At 43.1% G+C, this 17686-nt stretch overlaps 1 protein-coding gene across 1 annotated transcript in view; it reads right to left on the bottom strand.

Annotated features, from left to right (window-relative positions):
• Positions 1-9498, bottom strand: part of TMBIM4 (transmembrane BAX inhibitor motif containing 4) — a 19455-nt gene extending 9957 nt beyond the window's left edge. Inside the window, exons 1-2 of the mRNA XM_004700474.4 lie at positions 9361-9498; positions 755-863 (exon numbers count right to left, since the gene is read on the bottom strand). Coding sequence (XP_004700531.1) covers positions 755-863; positions 9361-9457 — 206 coding nt within the window. The 5' untranslated portion in view covers positions 9458-9498. The remainder of the gene's footprint in view (positions 1-754; positions 864-9360) is intronic.
• Positions 9499-17686: the final 8188 nt, after the last annotated feature.

The raw sequence follows: 17686 nt of genomic DNA, 5'->3' as shown, positions 1-17686 counted from the left end.
TAATGACAGAGCATGTGCTGTTACGCAAAAACCGCGATAGAGTGAAGCCGCGGAAGTCGAAGCGCGAAGTGGCGAGGGTTCACTGTAATACCTAATTTATTTTTTAGGGTTTTTACTATAGCTGTAGTCTAAATGAAAGAATTTAACCCATAACAATCTAATATCTTAAATATTCCCCTCTTTGGGGGCCATGAGAAGACAGACACTTTTATTTCTATGAAAACAATTATTCTTTTTTTCCCCTTTCTTTTCATATAAAAAAACCTACGTTATTTTTAATCCTGGAAATAATTATTTTGGAGGTCAGATCTTAAATGAATTAGTAATGAATGCAGCTTTTTGAAAAATTCTTCATGAAATTACCCTAGTTATGAGCCAAAGTTAAAATAATTACTTAAAAAATAAAATTTTAATCACCATATTAGACTGGGGATATAGATAAGTAAAGTAAGAGGATATATGTATATTTAATTAAGATTAAAAAAATAAACTTCATGTAGTAAAAGTTTTAGTACTATCTCAGAAGATAAAGGCTTAAAACTAAAATAATAATGCGGTTTAAAAAAATGCAGACGTAACAATCAGGTCGTGGGACATTTTCCTTATAAAAACGAAACTAATTTTACAAGAATTAGACAATGAACTTTTTTGACATTCCAATCTCAAAACTGAATAGAAAAACACGAGCTTTGCTTATGTCCTCTTGAACTTATGCAACATCTGAAAACGATTCAAAATCCCCTCATTATCTTACCTTTTATGTACAAATGTCTGGATTGGCTCAAAGTACAGAAAGACTGAGCATGTCATTGTTGTCAAAAGAACTTGCAGAGAAAGGATGCTATAGACTTTTCTTAGAAAAGCTGAAAGAGACAAGACAAATGGCATGACTTCTTAAAGCATACATCGTATTTTTAGATCAAATTTCTTCTTGGAAAAACTAAGCTTGTGTATATGCATTCTTTATTAAATATTAATCCAAATAACATATTCTATAACTAAAACTAGAAAAAAAGAAAATGTTTCCATAGTAGCTCAGAAATGATAACGGGATTTCCCAAAAAGCATGAGCTTACAAGTTAACAGTCAGTCACTGGGCCAGAAAGAAACCCTGGTGGCACAGAGGTTACGCCTTGGGGTGCATAACTTCTTAATTTCCACAGCAGTAAAAAAGTTTCCTTAAAGAGGAATTTTTCCTTAAAAGGCAAACATGTAAACTTACTTTCACACTCCTAGTTTCATTCCTCAGGAATAGTTCACTGCCCCTATTTTCTATAGGAGATTCCTACCTTTCAGGATAATTACCAACATAAACAAATAAATGCTAAGTTCTCATGATTTAAAAAAAATAACAATTACAAAAGTCTTCTGATGGTATAAAGCAAAGAACAACACCTGCATACCACCCCATGTTCAGAAGTGAACTATTAACAGTAGATACCACCTTACTGCCCTTGTGACAGTTGTGATACATAATGATCCTACGCAGGGTTTCTGAGGCTGTAAATCTTTATGAGAGCAGACAGCCTCACCTTCCTCCAGAGGAGCAGCTGGTGGGTTTGAACCTCTCATTTTACAACTAGAAGCCCAACACTTACCAAACAACCCCATTAGGGCTCTATTGACTCAAAAAACCCCGTATTTACTGACATTGAGTAGATTCCAATTCATAGTGACCCTATAGGACAGGGCAGCGCTGCCCTATGGGTTTCCAAAACTATAAACCGTTACAGGGGTAGAAAGTCACATCCTTCGCCAGTGGAGTAGCTGGGGATCTGGTTTTGAACTGCTAGCGTGTGGTCAGCAACTCAATGCATAAGCCACCATGCCACCAGGGCACTCTATCTACGTGTGTTAAATAATAGCCATCTCTCTCCTCACATCTCCCTGGTTAACTGCTAATCATCTTTCAAGATGCATCTCCCACGATGAATATATGTTAATGGTAAGAAAATAATATGGGAAAAGATAATGAGAACAGTGGCATCATTTGAAGAATGTAATAATGTCACTGAATTGTACGTGTAGAAAGTGTTAAATTGGCATATGTTTTGCTGTGTATATTTTCACCAAAAAGAGAGACTCATGCCTAATCTGAACTAAACAGCCTTTCTTCATGCTCCCATGAAATCCCAAACATCCTTTTAATCAGTTTACTTTATCATTGTTACGCCTCCTTGTCCTTCACCTCCATTAAACTATAAAGATTGAGGGCTTGTCTCACTCTGCCCAACAGCACTCAGCTGCTCATCAAAAGGTTGCTGGAAACCCTGTGGGGCAATTATTTCCCATTACGCTGGGTCACCATGAGTTGGAATAACCATTACACAGAACCCAGCACAGTATTTTAGGAGGAGGCAAAAAGCCCACGGCCATTCAGTCGATTCCAACTCATAAGCACAGACAAAAATGCATTTTGTTGTGAAATAAATGTTTATTAAAGGAATGAATGTCTACTTCAGCTGGTGATAGAAAACAATCTTATTCTGACAAAGAAAAAGGACACCACAGAACTTCTTTGAGCACTAGCTTGTTTACCCAGCAAAAGACGGGCTGCTGCCCCTTGCCTTGCTGGGACAACACCCATGTGGTAGATGTGGTGAAAGCCATTGTTTGACCAAGGCCTACGACAGACTGGTCATCGCAGTGAACAGTCAATTGCTTTGATGACATGCAACGGATTATCAGGCAATACAAATATTTGAAAGTTTTATAAGAATAAAGGAATTTTCACAGATATTAAAGATACAATCCTTAAAATGCCCAATCATTAAATCTTACAATTTTTCCCTCTAGAATCATCCAAAGTTTATAGTTTCCAAAAAGGACCTCGCTGGTTGCTATGTTGCTGAACAGAATTCAGCAGGACTTCTAAACTCAAGAAAAGCTCTGAAGGAAGGCTGGCGGGAGCCTACGGATCACAATGGCACATCTAAAATCATCCATGTGGGCGACTCAGGAGCAGGCAGCATTGCGTCCTGACGAAGAATTGACTGCCAAGAGTCAGGAGCCCAGAGAAGGGCTGCAAACCACACCTTAAACAGGTTTTACTGAACCTATCATTTGATTCACAGTACCAGTTCTACCATGGCTTAGGTGTAGGTACATAGTTTGAACAACAAAAACAAGATAGTGTTAATTTCCAAAACACATCTACAACCTACTTTCCTAAGAAGGCCCTAATGCCTGATAATTTGGGGACATTTTCATCTTTTTCATAAACTAGAAACAAAAAAAACCCTAAACTCACTGCCATTGAGTCAATGCCAACTCATAACCACCCTATAGGGGCAAGGTATAAGGGCCCCTGTGAGTTTCTGAGGCAGTAAAGGCTATAACTCTTTAATGGATTAGAAGCCCCATTTTTTTCTGAGGAGCGGTTGACAGTTTAGACCTGCTGACCTGGCAGTTAACAGCCACAGTAACTACCCTGCCACCAGGGCTCTGCTTTTCATAAAACTAGATTTAAAAAAAATACATATTATCAGACAGGACAATATTATGTCAACCATATTTCTGAACATTTAATTATTAAACCAAAGATCAAACCATAACTCACATGGGACAGTGAATTACTTGATACAGCTCTTCTAGCTAGTCTTTGTAATTCCTACCAAATGGCTGGGTCAGGACTATGCAAATGGAAGGTGTTGGTGGCCCCCCAAGGGAACTGGGCCAAAACAAAAGACTTATGGCCATCAAGGTGATTCCAACTCATAACAGCCCTACAGGACAGAGTAGAACTGCCCCTAGGGGTGGCCAAGGTTATAACTCTTCATAAGAGTAGGAAGCCTCATCTTTCTCCTCCCAAATGGCTGGTGGTTTTGAACTGCTGACTTGCTGTTAGCAGCCCATCTTGCAACCTACTATGCTACCTGGTAACCTGCTAATAAGGTAACTGAGACACATGGCACCTACGTTGGGTGGGACCGTGCAAATAGCAGGAATGGAGCTCTAATGAGAGGATGGACAGGTTTGCCATCATGCCAGGTTAAAATGAGTCATCTCCGAAGTGGAAAAGGGGAATCACTACACCAAGAAAGATGAACCAGGAGCGGAGGGCATGCTTCAGACCCCGAAATCCTTGTGCTGCATTGAAACTCCTCCATCCTGAGCAGAGGACTGTGACCCCAGAGATGACAGAGCTAAGAGGCTGGGGCGGTGCCAGCCTTCCCAGGCCACCTAACAAGAAAGTGGAGTGTCCTTCAGGCTTGCTGAGTGGAGCGCCTCCTGGGAGCTCAGTGCCTTCAGACTGCGGCTGACTGGCGGAGTAGGGGTGCCTCTGAATACTTAGTGGTAGAGTTAAAAGAGGTGTTTCACATTGCCGAGCAGGCAGCAGCCAAGAGGCCATGTAGCCAAGGCACGAGGCCAGAGAGATGTGCCTACTTGGCTGAGAAGAGGCTGTGCTGACCAAAAAACTGTCTCCTGAGCATTTCTCCTGCACCTTGTTAACATCCCTAAAAAAGCCCAGAATCGTTGAATCTGTTGTGTGGCCACTGTGGCAGATTATCAGAGCCAGCAAAGGAGAGAGATGGGATTGAGAGATGTGGTGGTGTTAGAATTGTGAATAGTTGGATGGTGGAGCAATGTCCAACTGCCATTTCATCAGAAGCAGTCTTGGACTGTTGATATATCAATCTGATTCTCCTCCCCGCTCGTGAAGTTAAGGAGGTCAAAGACGGCTGCCGCTCCACATTTACAACTACCTTAGGCAAAGAAACCACATGTAAGTCAAGTCTACTCTGTATCAATATATATCCTTTCACTGTGTAGTGAGAGTTAAGTCTTACCATTAAAAAAAGAAAATCACATTTATTGAGTTGGAACCAACTCGATGGCACCTAGCAACAATAATAGGGGTGAGCTGGGTGAAGGTTTACTGAGCAGGTTGGTTTTCCACTGAACAATTCACACGCATTTGATTCATCAATGTAACTTCACTTATGCTACTTCCTCCACTTTTCTGGTTTCTATTCCTTCTTCCTATCCCTTCCAGCCTTCTTAATTTGGTCCTGGGGCAAATGCTGCCCTTTTGCTCTCAAATGACCGATTATTCTAAGGAGTGCATGCCTCCCTGGTGTTGTTGTTCCCCGTATAGGCGACCTATGAAGTGCTTCCATTTGAAGGAGTGCTGTTACAATTCAAAACGCACACAGAAAGACAGGTTTACCTGTAAAAGTAAGTGCGTGCACAGGTGAATACAGGCACACCGCAGAGTGACTGCAGGTTCGGTTCCAGACACACTCCAAGGCAATGGGTTTGGTTTCACAATCCAAACAAAAATTATGTTTGCACCACATGGTAGTCCAGTATGCGTTCGACAACGCTGTAACACAGTCTGCTATCTTGTGAGAATCACCAAAATGTGGTGTTCCAAAAATGGCACCGAAAGAAAAACAGCCAGTGTCCGCCAAGTGCGATAGAAAGAAGTAAGCCTGTGTGTAAGCACAGACCAGCGGAATCAATGCCACGGTGCTGGTGCTGGTTTCCTCTGCACAGTATGACCAAGGATGCTCTTTGGGCTCTGTTCTGTGCTATCTAGGTTTTCGAGAAAGCACCATTATTTCTTTTGTAACAGAAAAACATTCCAAGTCTACAAACGCATCACACGAAAATATCCTTGTGGAGATATTCTCGACTCCAACATTTCCTATAGTCTTTAAAAATGGAATCACAGGCAGCAGCACCACTGGACACCCATTTTGAACGAATATAACCATGTCAAAGGATATTCATACATAGCATGGGAGGTGGGGAGAGAGGGAATTCAATAATATGAGAAGACTGCCAGCCGTATAATGATCCAAAACAAACCCCACTGCCATTCAGTGGGTTCCAATCCATAACAGCCTTTTCTACGGTTTCTGAGGCTGTACATTTTTACGGGAGTGGACAGCCTCATCTTCCTCCCACAGCGCAGCTGGTGGGTTTTAGCCTCAGACCAATAGCTTCCACATTTTGATTCGGGGTCCTGATCTCTTGTCTTTGGCTTGACACCTCAAACTTCACATGGCCAAAGCAGAACGCTTTTAATTTTCACCCAAATCTGTCTTTCTCCCACGTTCTCATCAGTAACCAGCATTACCATCCTGGCACAGGCCAACTGCAAGGACAGCCCTTTCAACCACTAGCTGCCCCTAAGGAGAAAGACGAAGCTAACTGCTCCAGCTAAGATTTACAGCACTGGACACCCTATCAATCAGAATCAACTTGATGGCAGTGCGTTTGGGTTTTCTCCCTTGTCCTTGCCCCGGTATCTAATCCTTCAGCAAGTGCTATCAAAGCAAGCCCACCTCTCTATCTCCTCTGCTACCTCCTGAGTCACAGTCGGCATGGTCTCCTCGGGATGCCTGGGGGAACCTCTCTAACCTGTCTCCTTGCTCTCTCTCGCTGTCTTCTAATGCCGCTTCACACAGCTGCCAGAGTACTTTTCAGAAAGTAAGCTGTATCATGTAACTCCCTGCTTAGACCCTTGAATGGTTTCTTTTACCCCTGGAACAAAATCCAGAACCACTATGGGGTCAGGAAGATATGAAGTATCAAGTAGAAGTCTGGTTCTTTAAAAAGCGCACCTGCGCGGACAGGTGAAAAGGGCATTCATCTAGGAATAATGAAATCTGGTTTCTAGTCCCAACTTCACTGTGCTGTCTTGGGCAACTGTTTTGAAACGTAAATTCCATGCAGAATATTGGTGTGTGCTATTTTGAGCATTGTGCATTCAGGAAGAACGACACTCACAAAAATGCTCAGCAGGATAATGCAGAAACGACAGTATTTACACGCGTCAGATTGCAGAGGCGTTAATATTTAAATAAGACATTTGCCAGGTCCTTAAAATAACTTGTTAGGGTTGGGGAAGCAGCCGTTAGGAGAAAAGCCAAGTGCCTGCCAAGAAATGTTGGTCAGGGCTGAGTTTTCGCTCTTAAATCCAAAGCTCTTCCCTCTCCACCAGAGGTGGGAAACATGGCCCTCAGGCTGTATAAACCACACTCCAAATTCACAAAACCCAGTCGTTACCAACTTACAGCAACCTTATAGGACAAGGTAGAACTGTCCCTGAGGGTTTCTGAGATTGTAACTCTTTACAGGAGTAGAAAGTCCCATCTTTCTTCCTTGGAGTGGCAGGTGGTTTTGAACTGTTGACTTTTTCGGTAGCAACCCAATGCATAACCACTACACCATGTGGGATGGGTAAGGCCCTGGAAACCATCAACTCCAGCTAACATCACACGCCTCACCAAAAAGAAACAGCTCCAGCATGACATTAGGGGTCAGTTAATTGTTTGACCAATGTGGCCCTCAAAGGGTATTACAAGGATCCAAATGGCCCTGCTCAGACCCCTGCACTACACTGATGCTATTCTATTCCCTAATGTCATGGGAAAAAGTCCTTCTTCTCACTCAGGACAGGTGGCCCTTGAGTGCCACCCTCCTTTCCTCATCACTAATGCCCATTCCTCTCTTCAGTAAGCTCTTGTCAGATACCCAAATCTCAGCCTGGCGGGACAAAGCTTCCCTTCTTCCTGTAAGCACGCCTACATTACTCCAGTTCACACACCGTGACTTTCTGTCCCCAACGCCCTTCTGACTGGAACGACTGTCAGACTAATTTGAGAGGTGATCACCCTCACTGAAATGCCTGTCACAGGGACTGTGACTTCCCAAACTCGGGCTTACTCCTGCCTTTACATGAACGCATGACGTGTTTGTTCAACAAAGGTAGTTTCTTAAATGTCGACTAATGATTCGGATACACTTCCTTATCCTGACAGTACCAGGACTCACGGAGGCCTAAGGACTGCCTTCTACTCCCGCAGGGACATCACTGCCCACGGAAATCGTCTCCTGAAGGATGGCCTTTGCCTATTCTGTCCAGCCCCATTCTCTCTCTCTTTTCCTCATCGTCCTGTTGGCATGGGTTAGCAGGTGTTGGGATCACTCCATAGGATGACTGTCCAAGGCTATTGTTGATTGCCTTTGCGTGGTCTCAGACTTGGGTATCGGCTCTCAATGACTCTGGGCCATCTCAATATCATTATCTGTTTTATCACTGACATTTCAGAATGTTTTCTTACTTTCAGAAACACACACTAAGAAACTGAGTTTATCTCCTAAATATTTTAAAACTTGATCCCAGAAATACAGGAGCCAGAAACAGGATCCTTAGTTTATGAGACCTCTCCTCCTAATTCCTTTAGATTTTACAGTGGTTCTCAACCTTCCTAATGCCAGGACCCTTTAACACAGGTCCTCATGTGGTGGTGACCCCCCAACCATAATATTATTTTCGTTGCTACTTCATATCTGTCATTTTGCTACTGTGATGAATCGGGCGACCCCTGTGAAAGAGTCGGTCATTCGAACCCCAAAGGGGTCGAGACCCATAGGTCGAGACCCGCTGCTTCACAAGAACAAGTCCCAGCTCGGATAGGATGGAACACTGGGGCTGATTAGGTGATGAAATGGTAAACAAGAGGGCAGGCAGCGCATTCCACTTCCAAGAAGCTGATCAGTTTAAAGTGAAATTCATTTCTGCCCACTCAATACCGCATCGAGGCGGTCCGGTGGTGAAGAGTGTTAGGCACTGGACGATTACCCGCAAGGTCAGGAGTTCTAACGCAGCAGGCACTCCGGGGAGCAAGCAGCTCGCTGCCGGGTAACACGGACACCCACAGGGGCAGTTCTATCCCGTCCACGGGGTCGCTCTGTCAGGATCCACTCGGCAGGTGTGAGCTGAGTTGAAGCGACACATCGCATCATAAAACGAATACCACCCAGGGCAAAACCACGGAATTTGACGGACTTTGGAAGCTTCTGTTTTCAGCAACTTGTCTAGGTAACAGTGACACATACGCTGAGTTCTAGTCCCTGAAGAGGGGAAACAGTGAGAGAACGACGGGAAAGCTGTCTTTACCGTCTCGCGGCGGAGAAAAAGAAACAGAAATAGCAATGTAGGACGCGTTCACGCCCCGCCCTGCTAGAAACGCCGAAACATTCCAACAGATGCCTCCTTCCGTTGCACATCTCAAAGATCATAAAGAAGCCTATTTCCGTCAAAAAAGAGAACGAAACGGTACGTCTCTTCTCATCTTTGGGCACTGTGGGGGCGCAGTGGGACCCGCGGGGGGCTGCAGTCCGACACGTTCTTCTCCCCGAGAGTCACGGTCGTGGAAACCCTCAGGGGGTTGGTTTGGTTCGTGTGCGAGAGGATGTTCCCACGCCCCTCTGGGCGTCGGAGACAGTAAGAGACTACGGCGGAAACGGCTGCGGGGCGCGCGCGCGAGCGAAGGGCAGCACCCGGGCCCGCGGCAGGGAGCGCCCTCGGCCCCGGGAGAGGGGACAGGGGCGGGGACGCCGTACCCATTCGGATGTGCACGCTGGCAGAGGCCACGCAGCTGCCGTAGTTGAAGTCATCCTCGATCGAAGAGGACGGGTAGCGAGGGTCCGGGGTGGCCATGGCGGCGACGCGACAGCCGGCCGCCGGCGTGCGGAAGGAACGTCTGGTCTCACAACGGACCGCGGCCTACTTCCGGGATGAACTCATCCAGCCCCAACTAGCCGAGGAGCGAGCCCCGAGCTCATCGATGGTCCGGCCTGGCAAGTTCCTGGCTCTGAGACCCAGGAAAGGGCCTGGGGCCTAGGGGGTCCGACGTTGGGTTGGGGAGCGGAAGGTCAGCGGTTCAAACCCGCCATTGAGTTCTTGGCAGCAAACGAAGTCGCGGAAACGCCACAGGGCAATTGGACCCCATGGGAGTCAGCTCGGCTGCAGTGTTTGCGTTTTGGGGGAAGGAAGGAGATTGCTGGAAACAAATGATATTACCAGCATCATCTGAGGTGAAATGTTTCCCAGATTTTCCTTTATGAGAGTTTAAAAAGTCTCACGTGCAGAGTTACTGAAAGTGATTGTAATGATGTACCATTCATTCCTCTGATGCCCACTCCTTCGATATCACACTGGGGATACACTGTAATTCTATTATTTTCCATAACAATCACCTTTTTATTGACTGAAAACATGACTCTCACCAATCAAAAATAAATAAATTCCAGATGGATTGTGGGCATAAATTGAAAAGTAAAACTTAGAACTTTAAGCTGGTAGAGGAGACTGTCTTCATGATTTGAGGGGAGGCCACAGAATTCTGAAGCCAGATATAAAATAATCTTGAGCCACATCAGGAAGGTTGACACTATATTCTATTCCCATTAGGAGTTGCAGTCTTGGAAGCTCACACGGACAGTTCTGCCATGTTCTATAGGGTCACTATGAGTCTGCATAGACTCAATGACTGAATTTGGTTTAGTTTTTAATCAAAATCTACTAGAGGGGGGTGAAAATATATTTACTAAGTACATAATTTATAAAGAGCTTGTTTCCAAAATATAAAAACAACTGTTAAAAATTAAGTAGAAAAAGAAGACAGCCAATAGAAAAAATTGAGTAAAAGACTAAAACATGCACATCACAAAAGGGACTATCCAGACAGCTAATAAAATATGAAAAGGTTCTTGCTCTCATTAGTAAACAGAAATGTTCATAAATGCCGCAATGCAATGTCTCCATATGCATGCTGTGATGGTTAATGTTATGTGCCAACTTGTCTAGGCTGTGACTCTCAGTGATTTGGCAAGCCAGATATCATCATCTCCTATTTTGTAATGTTATCACCTGATGTGAGTGGCCCATCAGTTGGCAGTTGGGAGAGGAGTTTTCTGGGATGTGTGAACTGCATCCATGATGAAGCAAAACTCACTTGTGTTCAAACTCCCTGGAACACCTCCCACTCTCTCTCTCCTTCCCTCCCTCTCCTCACCCTCTCCTGGAATTTATCAAATCTTCTGATCTGAAGATTGGGGGCGCTCATCAACCCCTGCAACCACATGAACTGGGAGAAGCCTCCACCCTGCTGCCTGACTCACAGACTTGGTATTTTGCTGAAATAAATTTCTCTATATACAATTAAGTATATATTTTACTGTTTTGATCTAGGGAATCCAGTCCAAGACACCTACCAAATGACTAAAGTGAAGAGGTTGGCAAAAAAGTAATATTACTAATTTTTTAAAAAGAGGTTGCCAATAGAACCTGTTGGCAAGACAAGATTGTGGATTGACTGGAACGCTTAAATCACAACTGACTTCATCGGTGTGTCAAGTAGACCATTGCACGGAGCCGACTCCAAACTCACTACCATCGAGTCCATTCCAACTACAGGGCAGGCTACAACTGCCCCGTGGGTTTCAGAGACTGTAATCTTCTCAGGAGTAGAAAGTCTCATCTTTCGCAGGGCGATTGGTGGTTTCAAACTGTTGACCTTGCAGTTAGCAGCCCAACAAGTAACCACTACACTACAGAGGGCCCTGCAACCGGAAGAATTCCATGCCTGCTTTAATGATCGGTTGTTTCCATTTTGGAATTTTGCTTTAAAAATGTATCTCTGAATGTGAGTTTTATAATAAAGAGACATGCAGCATGGGCAAAAGGGCACAATATGGATATCCAGCAGCTAATGCCAATCTATTTACATATTCAAGATACCCCATGAACATAGAATTCTGTAGGACCTTTAATGTGTAGGAGTTTAACTAGGTTTAAAACTCCAAAACTCACTGCCAACTACATAGTTGATTCTGCCTCATAAGGATGCCATAAGACAGAGTAAAGCTGCCCCTTCGGGTTTCCAAGACTTTCAAGCTTCACAGGAGTGGACGGTTTCATGTTCTCCCATGGAGTTCAAACAGACGTGGTGAGCAGTTCAGTGGGCAGCTCACTACCCCAGGTGGCTGAGGTAGACTTAGAGCCCATACAAAGTAAGCACATTTCATACCACTCAGTAAGCTGGGGGAAGGAAGAGAGAAACTCTAAGAGGCCAAACGTCCTTTCTGAAACAGAGCCTACCTTGCAAGAAGACGATAATAGCATCCTAAGAAACACAACTGACCAGGGAATCCTGGCAGATCCTCTGGTACTCGTGCTACTTCCTCAAGGCAGCCAACCATTTGCGCAGAAAGCCGTGCTCGAGAAAGGAAGGGAAGGCCGTGACAACAGTGGTGTCGTCTCCTTCCAGTGCATCCTTAGCAACAAGCTAAAAGGAAAGAGTGCTGGCAGAAGTGTGTGGATCCAGAAGTGAAACGAAAACAGTTGAGTGCATTTTGTTTAGCATTTTCCCAGTTCTGGTAAGAATGAAATACATATTCATGTGCAAGCTATGAAATATAAATAATATAATTTTGATTCCACAGCCTTGGGTAGTTCTACTCTGTTCTATGAAATCACTCTGAACTATTGAATTATATGATGTGAATTCTATGTCAATAAAACTGTTGGGGGGGAAAATCACTATGAGTTAGAATCTATTTGACAACCATGGGTTTGGGGTGGTTCCAGACAGAATTCTTGATTCTGTGAGATTCTCAGTTGGTGCACCTCATGTGCAGCTACCTCTCAGTGGTCAGTGGACACCTGTGTTTTACTATGATGCTGAATCCATTTCAGTAGAGCAGCGGTTCTCAACCTGTGCGTCGTGACCCCTTTGGGGGTCAAATGGCCCTTTTCGCCTAAGACCATCATAAAACACATATTTCTGGTGGTTTTAGGAACCGAGACACCACTCCTCTATCCATCTCCAGGTGGGTCTGCCCACATGCGCATACACCCACATATGAGTTCCTCATGTGAAGACTGTTGCCCATGCAACACCATGCTTCAAGACAAAATTTCATTGATTTGTAATTAGAAATAAATAGTTCACAATATATAATTACATGTTGTTTTGTGATGAATCACTATGCTTTAATTATGTTCAATTTGTAACAATGAAAATACATTCTGCATATCAGATATTTACATTACTGTTCATAACAGTAGCAAAGTTACAGTTATGAAGTAGCAACAAAAATCATTTTATGGTTGGGGGTCACCACAGCACGAGGACCTGTATTAGAGGGTTGCGGCATTAGGAAGGCTGAGAACCACTGCAGTAGAACTTCCGACTACAATGAACGGGGAAGGCCTGGCAATCTACTGGCAAAGATAAACCAGTGGAAACCCTGTGGATTACATCGGAGCCACAACTGATTGTGGGTGTGAGACAGGGCAGGCAGCGTTTCATTCTTTTGTGCTTAGGGTCACTCTGAATCATGGACCGGGTCCATGGCAACCAACAAATTATTAGCTAGAGGCAAGTTCTAAATCCTTTGATAGCTATTTTGTGAGTAGTTTCTCTGTGCCAAGCACTATTCAAGGCACACAAAGATGACTAGGACTCCCTGCTACCCCCAGACCCTCAACAAGCCCACAGGAAAACCAAGTCACACCATGTGGAAGAGTTATGAGAGAAACAAGGACTGAGTGCTGTGGAACCACAAAGCTATGATTAACCCTGGGAAGATTAGATGTAACTTAACAGAGCTTGTAACTTTCAAATGTGTCTTAATGGATAAACTGGGTTTCACTAGGCAGGAGATAATGGCATAAAGGAGCTAATGCAAACATGGAACAACTAGCGTAGGCAAACTGGAAAAGCCCTGCTCGGGAACAGACAACTTAAAGGACATAGAGATTTAACACAATAGACATTTAACACGGTAGATATTCAACAGTTCTTTTTGAATAGAGCCATCAATCAAAATCACTCCTGAGTTATTGATCCATCTGACCAGGAGCAAGGAAACTGGTTCTTTAGGAAATGATCAGTCTTGAGTTGAAAGCAAGAACTACGACTGCTCAATCACTTTTGGGAGACAGAAGTTTAGAAGGGAATGAAGTCATGACATGTTTAAGAGCCAGAACGAAATGGTTGAAGAATTCAGCCCTTGAGAGCATAGTACAGGCCAGAGTGTGCAGGAGGAGACAGTTAAGGCAGCAAAAGGAACAGTCCAGAATGTCAGAAGGCAATACTGCATAGCATCATAGAACTCAAAGAAGGCAGAATTTGAATCACGAGGGTGTCATGAGGGGTGCTTAATGTGGATCTGGCAGGAAAAGGTCGGAGCAGAGGCCATTTGATTTGAAATATTACTAATATTTTAACCTAAATATACCGACTATTTTCTTATACACACTTGTTATTGTTCTTTTCGTTATGAAGGAACCACATGAGAGTTTCAACGTTTGCCTTTCTTTCAACATCTTAAAATCACCAAGTAGTTATAACCACTAGCAAAGGCTACGGGATGTGGGTAACTAATTGCCAATGGCTGTTCATCTGTGCACCCTAAACCTTTATGATGTAATATCATCTATTGAAGTTTGTGTAGTGGGTTTATTTGGAGGATTTACTCCACAGCAGAGAAAATAAAGCCAGACCCTCAAGATGGAAAACACAACAAAGTTTACGCATATAGTACGCAAAAAAGATTTTGAAAATCCTGAATGGGTTTTTTGTTTGTTTGTTTCTTTCTTTGTTAAGCATTTGTCTTTGACTGGATTCTCTAGAAAAGAAAAAATAGTGAGAGAGATTTCTATTAAAGAAAATGGTTCACATAATTATAGAAATTGCCAAGACCCAAGTTCGTGCATCAAACAGTAGGTCGGAGGCTTCTGCTGACTCACATATCTGCAGGAGCTCACAACCCCAACCTAGCAGATGAGATGGTACCTTGTTAACTCAAGCTCAAAGAACTGCAGGTCAGATGATGATGACCAAGTTGCAGGACATAGCTTGAACAAAAAGCCAGAGAGCTTTGCCAGAAGATAGAGAGATAAATAGATAGATATAGATAGATGAATAGATGGATATGCCAGAACATACATATTATTTACTTTCCACTTACTGACTGCTCACAGTAGATTTCATCATGGAAGTGATTACATTATATTAGATTGCGCCATGGAGGATGACTACGTTATAACTGCCAAACCACTGAGAATCATGGCCCAGCCAAGCTGGCACATATCCTTAACCACTACTGCATTTTCCCAAAAAATATAGCACCCCAAGTTCTTATAGCCAGTGATGGTTTATGTTTTTCTTTTAATCTGTAAAATGGCGGGGTTCAGTTAGGATCTCTAAGTCCTTTTTAACACTCTCAACTTGTGAACAATAAAAATATTTTATTGAGAGAGAAAACTTTACATAATCTCAGATTTTCTCACATGTCTGAGATTCCCCTAGGATATGTCAGTTTATGCTTCACACAAATAGCATTTTAGCTAGTCTTTAAATTAGCATGAGGGGTCATGATGGCAAGGGGGGTGGAGGGTTGGGAAGAAGCATTAAAAAAATTAGCATGAAAGGGTCTGCTGAGGGGAACCGATTACAAGGATCTACATGCGACCTCCTCCCTGGGGGACGGACAACAGAAAAGTGGGTGAAGGGAGACGTTGGACAGAAAAAGATATGACAAAATAATGATTTGTAAATTATCAAAGGCTCATGAGAGAGGGGGGAGCGGGGAGGGAGGGGAAAATGAGGACCTGATGTCGGGGGCTTAAGTGGAGAGCAAATGTTTTGAGAATGATGAGGGCAATGAATGTACAAATGTGCTTTACACCATTGATGTATGTATGGATTGTGGTAAGAGTTGTATGAGCCCCTAATAAAACGATTTAAAAAATAAAAATTAAAAAAAAGAAAGATTTTACAAAAAAGAAAGGCTCTGCTGAAAGCTACTCAATTGTAAAAATAAGAATTTAAAAAATCAGTGATGAGAAGGCAAAAACAATAATAGCGACATTCCCTGAGTTGCAAAGTGCCATCAAAATGACAAAAAAATAGAATGATCAAGTCGGGTCAAGCATGAAAGTGGTTCATGGAAGGAGAAATTATTTTTAATAGTTTAAAGTTTTCTAAACACAGAGATAATAAATGTTAACTACAGAAAGTTTGAAATGTAAAAAAGTAAAGAACTAAAACCATTAATAATTCTTTCTGCCAGTCCTAAAAGTATAATTGTGAAACTTTTAGTATATAATGAGGTCGCGAAAGAATACTTTTTAGAAAAAATGCCTTTGATATCAACATGGAAAAGAAAATATTAAATTATAAAGCAATGTGACCCTATTTTTCTTTTTAAATATCATATCTATAACTGGATTTTGCCATCCTCTTAGGCTTAAAAGAGAGCCAATCCCAAGAATAAGGGGACACTTCACAACCACCAAGAAGAGATGAGACCAGAATGTGTTCTTTCAACCCAGGGACTGCGCTGAGACCATCCTAGACTGAGGAGACAGAAAGAGAGCCCTGTAACACTAGTGATTTCAGAAGATGGTGAGGACCAGTAGTAACAGAGACAACAGCCACAGAAAAAGGACACAGCAATTCAATGGCTGTGCCAACCCATAGAGCAAGCTTGCTGAAAGTGTGCAGGCAGGAGCTTATTGGTGGAGCCCGGTGCTCTGAGCACTTATTAGTGGAACTGAAATCTCCTTAGCACTTGATTGATCATGGCAAAGATCAGGCCAAAGACCTAGGGATCCAGATGCTGAGGAAGAGGCCTGTTTGTATGCACAGCTGAAAAGATGTCCTCTCTCCTGTGACTTCTTTTTTTATTTTTTTAAATTATTTTAAAATTTCATGTATTTATTTATCATTTTATCAGGGGCTCATACAACTCTTATCACAATCCATACATACATCAATTGTGTAAAGCACATTTGTTTATTCATTACCCTCATCATTCTCAAAACATTTGCTCTCCATGTAAAACCCTATAATGCCAAGTGCGGCGTTTTCGTAACATTTAATAAAGATGTATATAATAATATATATATTGATAACTATGAAAGTAAAGAATAGAACAGAGAAATTTTTTCCCTGAAATTAAAAATTCAGGTGCTATAGGGTTAAGGCCCTGGCATCAGTTCCTCATTTTTGCCCTCCCTCCCTTTTCCCCTTTCCCTCATGAACCCTAGATAATTCATAAATTATTGTTTTGTCCTATATTGCCCTGTCCGACGTCTCCCTTTACTCATTTTTGTGTTGTCTGTCCCCCAGGGAGGAGGTTGTATGTCGATCCTTGTAATCGGTCACTCTTTCCACCCTACCCTCCCTCCACCATCCGGGTTTCACCACTCACACCACTGGTCCTGAAGGGGTCATCCGCCCTGGATTCCCTGTGTTTCCAGTTCCTATCTGTACCAGTGTACATCCTCTGGTCTTGCCAGATTTGTAAGGTAGAATTGGGATCATGATAGTGGGGGTGGAGGAAGCATTTAGGAACCAGAAGAAATATGTATGTTTCATCATTGCTACACTGCACCCTGACTGACTCGTCTCCTCCCGAGACCCTTCCGTGAGGGGATGTCCAATTGACTACAGATGGGATTTGGGTCTCCACTCTGCACTCCCCCTCCTTCACAATGATATGATTTTTTGTTCTGATGATGCCTGATACCTGATCGTTCGACACCTCGTGATCACACAGGCTGGTGTACTTCTTCCATGTGGGCTTTGTTGCTTCTGAACTAGATGGCTGCTTGTATATCTTCAAGCCTCTAACCCCAGATGCTATATCTTTTGATAGCTGGGCACCATCAGCCTTCTTCACCACGTTTGCTTATGTACCTGCTTTGTCTTCAGGGATTGTGTGGGGAAAGTGAGCATCATGGAATGCCAATTTAATAGAACCAAGTATTTTTACATTGAGGGAGTACTTGAGTAGAGGCCCAATGTCCATCTGCTACCTTAATACTAAATCTATACATATATGCACATAGATCTATTTCCACATCCTCATATAT

Source organism: Echinops telfairi, unplaced genomic scaffold (genome assembly GCF_000313985.2).
Source record: "Echinops telfairi isolate 266 unplaced genomic scaffold, ASM31398v2 ScPeMD7_2;HRSCAF=8, whole genome shotgun sequence".
In the NCBI taxonomy this organism is placed as follows: Eukaryota; Metazoa; Chordata; class Mammalia; order Afrosoricida; family Tenrecidae; genus Echinops; species Echinops telfairi.
Note: the sequence above shows the minus strand (reverse complement) of the source record. Positions and strands in the feature narration are given on the sequence as shown.